This window comes from Pungitius pungitius, chromosome 16 (assembly GCF_949316345.1).
Source record: "Pungitius pungitius chromosome 16, fPunPun2.1, whole genome shotgun sequence".
NCBI classification, from domain to species: domain Eukaryota; kingdom Metazoa; phylum Chordata; class Actinopteri; order Perciformes; family Gasterosteidae; genus Pungitius; species Pungitius pungitius.
This window is the reverse complement of record NC_084915.1, coordinates 13,307,735-13,315,022: the sequence shown is the minus strand read 5'-3', so window position 1 is coordinate 13,315,022 and position 7,288 is coordinate 13,307,735. Positions and strand designations below refer to the sequence as shown.

Sequence of the window (7,288 nt, the reverse complement as noted above, 5' to 3'; positions counted from 1 at the left end):
GGTGGTTCCACTCCGAGCCGCTGGGGGGCGCGCGTCACTCTGCGTCACGTGTGCAAACGCCGTGTCCACGAAGGCCGAGGTAGCTGCGGCTTAGATGAGGAGCAGCTGAACCTGCGTCGCACGAAGTCCTTCGCCTAGTTGACAATTTGATTTCGGTGAGTAGTGAGCGAAAAAATAATAATCGAGATACAAACGGTGACGGTGAAAAGAACGTCCGGGGGTAAGTGTTGTTCAATTTGTCGCCGAGATGTTCAGGTGTCCTCGCTAACTGTTGGCTGAGCCGAACAAACAGGCTAACATTAGCTATCTTAACGTCAACTGCTCGTCAACTCGAGCTGCGTTCATTTGTTTTTGTTGCTAAATCCTAACAAGACCGACACGACGTAATGCTACTTTACCAACGTCATACTAACTTAAGTTACTGTAATTAAGGGCTGGCTTTTTTTTAAACCTAATTAAAGAACACAATGACTGTCTCGTGTTTTGTTGTGCGCCAGTTGGCTCCAAGTTAGCTAACGTTAGCCAGTTCCCAAAAAATGGAAGCCACCTTTCCCAGACGCCCCGGCGGAGTTCAGAGATCGGGAGTGAAACTTAATAACCAGCTGCCACACGCCCCGAGTCCAGCGAAGCCAACTCGCACCTCCGCGCTCTGCTATTTTGGTCACCATGTTGTTAACTTTGATTTTATCTTGTCGAAATTCAAATTAAAGTGTTCTAACATATTTGCCGACTTAGCTAACGTTAGTGTCTCGCTTCTTATGAGGGTAGGTCTGCGTCCAGAGTAAACTGTAACGTCAGATCTTAACTTCGTATCTGGTACGTGTAGAAATGTGTGCACTTTCATTATGTCTCCTGTGGATTTCACGCCCAATTGAGTTACGTCATCGCATAGGCGTATTATCCATGGAAAGAATCGATGAGACAATTTCAATGAGGAGTTTCTGTTTTTAATCGGCAGATACTCCGATAAGATTTTAACTGTTTGAGTTAAAAATGTTCTCATTCAAGTTGAAATTTTGTTTAAGTTAATATACAGTACTGTGCTTTTTCGACTTAACAATTTGATAATAAATACTTTGGACTCAGGTGCATTTTAAGAATAAATTTAACATAGCTAAAGACACTGTTTTTTTTGTCATAGATTATTCACTCTCATCCAAAGATGGTTCGACCACATTTTGGACCACCTCGTTTGAAGCCCAGGTAATGTCTTATTATTTCAAGTGGCGCTACACTTTGTTATGCTCATAATTGGTAGATATTTATTAAAAATAAAGTGTTGTAATCTTAGGTGTTTTTTTTCTTTCCATGTGTCCTATTAGGCCTTACGGAGATGGTCACAGCATCGGCCCCAATGATGGGAATTACAACCCCCACTCCAAAAGTCGAAGAGATGTCCAGGGGGCCCCTTTTCACTGGAGAGATTCCAGAGGCAGAGGTCGCCCCCCAGTCGTCAAAAGAGTACCCTTGATGGGGGAGCAAAGGGAGCCACGTTTCAATCACTGGAGGTCCCAGAATCAGGATTCCTTTCACTCGTATCCTCCCAAAATGGAACCACACCACAACCAGAGGAGGTCCCCATTCAGGCAGAATCGCTCCCCTCACGGCCCGCATCATTCATCCCCTCGCAGTCCTGCACAAGGATCCCAGAATCAAAGGGGCCCGCCTTTCCACGGCCACCCCTCGAGTCACAGATCGCCCCCCCCTAGACATTTCCGTGGCCAGCTGCCTGATAGGAGGCCAGGCTCTGCACCAACCTACCAGGGGTCTTTCAGGGGCCACAAAAGGCAGTCAGGTTTTCAACATCAGGAGCAGCGGAGTCGAGACCCTCGTGGGAGTTTCAGTCCCAGAGAAAGGCCCTATGAGCACTCTGGTCATGGCATGAAGCGTTGGAACGAGGCCGGAGGGTTCTCTCACCCACACAATGGAGAACACGGGCCCTCTGGTTCCCAGAGAAACCCCAGAGAGATGCATGGGAGAGGCTCATGTCCAGAGAGGTACAGGAGTGAAGCAACAGCCCCAGCTGGGTAAAATTCTTAAAGAGGAGGCCTGAAGCTGGCCCAGTCACTGGGGTCGTAATGATTACCGCTACTCTGCCCCCGACTCATAATTATTAGAGGGAAATAATGGGGGTCTGATATAAATGTGGTTTCACCTGCCATTGAGAGGAGTGTTGCGTCGTAATTGCCCTTTGAAAATGTACTTCTCCTACCTGTTTCATTTTGACCTGGCACTATGAAGGGGCTGAATTAAGATAACGGTTAAAAGCCTCCCACTAAACGGGGCAATGGATCTGTCGTTATAATGATTTCTCTATTGTTTGATGGATGTGCAGGTGGTCATCTGAGCAAGACTCCAGGCGTCAGCGTGGTCCGGTGGAGAGGCAGGGCAGCCGATCCCACAGTAGGGAGAGGGCACAGAATGTCCCCCACCCACCCCCTTTCAGATCCCCCTCATGGAAAGGGGGTCCGTCGCCATCCTCCTCCTACCACAGGAACCCTGAGGAGAGGCAAGTGGCGGGACCCCGCAAGAGGAGGATATCAGACATCATCATGCCCTCGTCGGACCCGGCACCCGAGCACGGCGTTCAAAAACAGCCACGGAGAGAGAGGCCCCAGCTGCTCAGTATGCCCCGGCCGTTTGGTGGTAAACCTTTGTCTCTTAGGGATAGAAGTTACCTGGTTAAGAGCGGACAGGTGCAAGCGGAGTCCCTCATGAGGCTCAGAATACCGACGACAGTGAGACCTGCGGCTGGCCAGGACGACCCCTCCTCGCGGGACAATGCCAGCGCTGTCCTAGCTATCAGGAAAAAGCGTTTCCAGTCAAATGCTGTTCCCCTGAACATGGTGGAGCCGAGGAGAGGCAGACCCCAACAGTCGCCCCCCGGTGATGAAAGCAATGCCAGCAAGTCGTCAGGGGATTCTGACACAGACAAAGAACAGGTGGAGTCTCGCCGGCCCTTGAACCCACACAGGTACGGTATTTCCCTTCTAGCACTGTTCGCAGGGGCTTGGTGATGATTAGGAAGTCAAGAAAGAATGTCTCTATGTGAAGGGGGTGCCAGCGGTGGAGAATGGAGATGTCGGGATGAGCTGTATGCGCAACACTGATTCTGTTGATGAAAAAAAACAGCAAAGGTTTTCCGATGCCTCCCTGTCTGCGTTATGCCCCGTGTTTCAAAATGTGTCTATCCCGAAGTGGGCTGAAGAGAAGGGGCTATGTTACGCACCGCTTTGATAAAGCCGACGTGGTTTAAAACCAGACAAAATGTTTAACAACCTCGACGAAGAGTGGGGGGAAAATAGGCGATCTGAGCTGTTGAAGGATTCCTCAGTTTTGTCGGCATTAACGATCGTTGAAGCTGAAGTCAGGACGCGTAGTGTAAAGTGGTACGCCTTCGTAAGGAAAACGAGGATACCGAAAGGAATCTTCTCGCTCAAACCGCGCCAATATTGGCGACATGTCGGCCATCCATGGGCCACGGAAACAGGCGCTTCAAACATATGCTGAACGTTGAGTGGTGCCTGGTCACAACGACAAAAACACGAGACCTCCAAAAATGGCACAGAACTGCTCCAGGCACTTTTACTTTACACACTACCGAGTGTAATTGCAAAACCAAGATGGATGACGAGATGATTGTCGACTACAAAAGCCAGACACCAATGGAGAGGATCTCCATGGAAGGACAAAACTAGCCACCTTCAGAGTTAGATGACACCGGCATTCAATTTTACTGATGAGAATTCAATCGAGTTACCAAAAATGAAGCGTTTAATAACACGTAAAAAAAAAAACCTGAAGCCAAGACAAATATTTTTGTTTAAAACAGTACATTAATTTCCGCAATCAGGGATTTTTACCCTTCCATTAAATCAAATGTATCTACGTGTACACATGCACTCTACGCCCTTGAGTATGGCCAGATCTTTGTGTTGCACCGAAGAGGGGAAGACACGGACTCTGTAGCACCTGACATTTGAACCCGCACGTCCAACAAAAAGGAGCGCCATTACCTCTCGCCCTACTCCAAGTACTGCAATGTCATGTGTCTCTGAAGTCATAAGAACTTCAAGGCTATCGTGTCAACCCGTACGTAAAAGTGTTGATGACATGCACCGGTAAAAGGATCCTGTAGTAATACATTTGGCCATCTCTATTGTAATGTCAACAATGACTTCAGTTGAACAGGCCTCAATTGGGTCAAATGGCTGAAAAAGATCCTATCAAGCCTCCCAGGAAAAGAAGACATGAAGCTCTTCTAAGAGTGAAGCGACCCAAATGTAAAAACGGACCAGAGGGCACTGATTTAAAGTAATCGAACAATTCTCTGACGACACCGAAATGTAATATTCAAAGGCGCACACATCACATGTTCTGTCGGCAGGATTTACGAGGCCAATGCAGCCAAAGTCTCTCTCACAAACCGCCTCATGTCCACCTGCGAAGACATCGGCGATGGACAAACAACGCTTCCGGTCAATTCTCTGCTCTTAACCCCCGGGGCTAACCCGACATTGCTGCACCAAGAGGGACAGCCCTTTTTTACAACAGAACCCCGTTCTTTATTAGAACCTGGCCTTTTCCTCAAGCATTGCCCCAAACGTAGGAAAAAAGGGAGATGCAAAGGAACCAGAGGTCTCACTTATGGGCCCGGCGAAGCCTCGAAAACCTGGACTCAGTCGGATAATCTCTAAAAACCACCGCGCAGCCACAACAACGAAGCCAGGAAACTGACAGGATCTACCCGCCTGCACAAAGATAACGGCGGCTCATTGGGACTCGAATCTCGTGACACCCGTTTGGATGACAAGTCAAGAGCGACTAGGAACGACCCCGATGACCAGGTTCAGGAAAACAAAGCGGTGTCCTCCTGTGCTTCTGAGAGAGGGATGATAGAAGATATGGTGATGTGATCTAGGCCGATATCTAAAAGGTTGTCTCCCAAGATTTGCCTGCTCTAACGATCACTGAGTAGATGAAGAGGGCTCAGATTGATTCAGGGTACAAAAATAGGAGTAAAGAAGCATGGACATTCCATTGTTTTTTTTGTAAGTACCCATGTGATGCTTGGTTTTATGTTCATTTATCTGCCTGCCAAACAGTGCTGTTCATTACTGGTTTAAATTGCATTACATCTAATAATTGAGTTGATCTTTTAACCACTGATAGCTCAGCTGTTGTGATGTGAAATGTATTCAGGCCACATCTCGATGGTCGTACACCCACGTAGGCCTCACGTGATGCCGGGAATGCTGCCGTCATTAACAAGTCCTTCACCGCCTCTCCTCAGGTCGTCTTCTCCAATAGAGAAACGGGACCTCGTGGTGTTGTCCCACTGGCCCCCCGGGCCGAGCTGCTCCTCCAAGGACGGCTCCCCTGCCAAAGAGCGCAGCCCGAAGAACGGTGCGTTGTTTCTGTTCCCCCATTAAACAGTTTATGGATTTGTCTGCATGTGAAAGGAATTTTGTAATTGGTGTATTACAAGAAATAGGAGGACATAATGGTGGAGAAAAAAAAGGAAAAAAAATCTCATTAACCTTTTCCTAAGTTTATCTATTTTCCTATTTTTCCAGATACAGATGCCACACTGAACAGCCGACTCTCAAAGACGTCTGATTCCAGATCGTCGTCTGAAGACCGGAGACCAGGCTACATGGATAAGAGGATGTTCAGGTACATTTCATACATTTCTCATAGTTCACTAAGAAGTGCAGTGGTCCCGTTTCTGATGTTCCTTTACACTTTTGCAGGCCCTTTAATATGATGCAGGAGAGCTACAGACCCGGGAGGCCTTTCAGGAGACCTGGACAAGGACCCATGCAGGTGAGCCCATCATTGCATAAGACTGCAGAGATTGTATGACAATTGATAAAGAACGACGGCATTAAATGCAGTCACAGATTAACCTTTTTATGAATAAGTGCTTTCCTCGCACATTTAAAAGGTTTTGCAAATAAAATGAAATGTTGGGTTAAGAGATTTGTAGATTAATTCATAATTTAGATACTTATAAGCGGCTTTATTTATCTTATTGTTGACCTCATGAGTTGTCGCACTGCAATGTAAGAGGGTAATTAGGTATTGTATCATTTTGTTTGACAGAGACCACGGTTCACTGGTGGCCCAAGGAAGACGGGCCCCGAAATGTCAGGAAATATTAGACGGCCGCTCATGGTATGGCGCACGCTCCTCTGAGATCACTCGGCTCTTTTGGGGAATGTGAAGCATCTATGCTTTTTAAATTACTAACCATTTTTTATTTCTTGTGTCTTCAGGAGAGCCTAGTGACGCGTCCCTTCCCAAACCAGAGGCCAGTGTTCAGAAAGAGTCACTGCATCATGTCCAAATACCGCACCATGAGGGTGATGCGTCAGCGCGTGCCGTACAACCGAGGGCCCAACCAGCAGCGCTGGTGATGACCTCACAGGTTACACTCTACTGGATACTGGAGAAAGTCCTCAACAGCTTCTCTGCAGGGTGGACTGCCCCAGACAGTCTCTCCCTGCCTGTATATTGTAAAAGTTTTGTCGCTTAAGTTTGTTTTCTGGTACATTTTTCATTTGCATCTTTTAGGTGTTGCAGTAACGTATGCTGTGGCGTTCAATTTCTTTTCTTGTGTATAATTATTTAGGAGTGCTGCCGATTACGTTGGCAGTCTTTTCATTAAGAGTTTTTTTGTTTGTTAACCAGCAGAAATCAGGTTTGTGAAGTCCAAGAAACCTTTACTTTACATTCTCAAGTTTACTGTTTGTGAAGACTAATCACCTGAAATGTCCCGTTTGAGTAATGTAACTATGGGCATCTTGATTAATGACACTTAGCAACTGCTTTTTAAACTTGTATAATCACATGTTCAAACTTGAAATAAAAACATATTTAACAAGCTCTTTTTGAGGTTGTCATTTGGGGTTTTTCATTTTTCAGATTTTGACAATTGACAGTTTTAAGGATCATAACTTTCTGAACCAGATGTCATTTTTTGTAAATAATTTTAAGTTTTACTCCCGGCAGACACATTGATGTGCAAATAGGATTGAAACAAACATTCGTTCTCTTGATTAATTGTTGGGTGTTTAAAACGTCATAGAATGGTTAAAAGAAGCCATATTGTTTTTTCCCCCACAACGAAAAACGCTGTACACCGTAATTGAGTAAACTTATATTTTCCCCCTAAAGCTAACTGCTTGGTTAACCGTTTTGTGCGTACAAACCGTTCCTTTTAATGCGCTTGAGCCATTCAATTTAATTATTTTCCCAATAAATACAAATTCTTCCTGCATTCTTT

The 7,288-nt window shown here is 46.2% G+C and overlaps 1 protein-coding gene across 3 annotated transcripts; it reads left to right on the top strand.

The window, feature by feature from the left end:
- Nucleotides 1–9: 9 nt before the first annotated feature.
- Nucleotides 10–6,890, top strand: si:ch211-114c12.2 (uncharacterized protein LOC336578 homolog). Of its 3 annotated transcripts, none has more exons than XM_037467025.2 (9): nucleotides 10–155; nucleotides 1,142–1,203; nucleotides 1,323–1,997; nucleotides 2,336–2,974; nucleotides 5,294–5,406; nucleotides 5,577–5,676; nucleotides 5,754–5,826; nucleotides 6,106–6,177; nucleotides 6,279–6,890. In XM_037467025.2, exons 2-9 carry the CDS (start codon nucleotides 1,163–1,165, stop codon nucleotides 6,417–6,419), a joined length of 1,854 nt encoding a protein of 617 aa, XP_037322922.2. In that variant the 5' UTR covers nucleotides 10–155; nucleotides 1,142–1,162; the 3' UTR covers nucleotides 6,420–6,890. The 3 variants fall into 3 exon arrangements, with proteins under 3 accessions (XP_037322922.2, XP_037322921.2, XP_037322920.2); XM_037467024.2 differs by having other exon boundaries at nucleotides 1,323–2,027; nucleotides 5,583–5,676; XM_037467023.2 differs by having other exon boundaries at nucleotides 1,323–2,027.
- The last annotated feature ends 398 nt before the right edge of the window (nucleotides 6,891–7,288 follow it).

Coding starts and splice junctions, on each gene's coding strand:
- si:ch211-114c12.2 (XM_037467023.2), top strand. CDS start 1,163: ATGGTTCGACCACATTTTGGACCACCTCGTTTGAAGCCCAG. Junction 1,204..1,322: donor CCACCTCGTTTGAAGCCCAG/GTAATGTCTTAT, acceptor GTGTCCTATTAG/GCCTTACGGAGATGGTCACA. Junction 5,677..5,753: donor ATGGATAAGAGGATGTTCAG/GTACATTTCATA, acceptor ACACTTTTGCAG/GCCCTTTAATATGATGCAGG.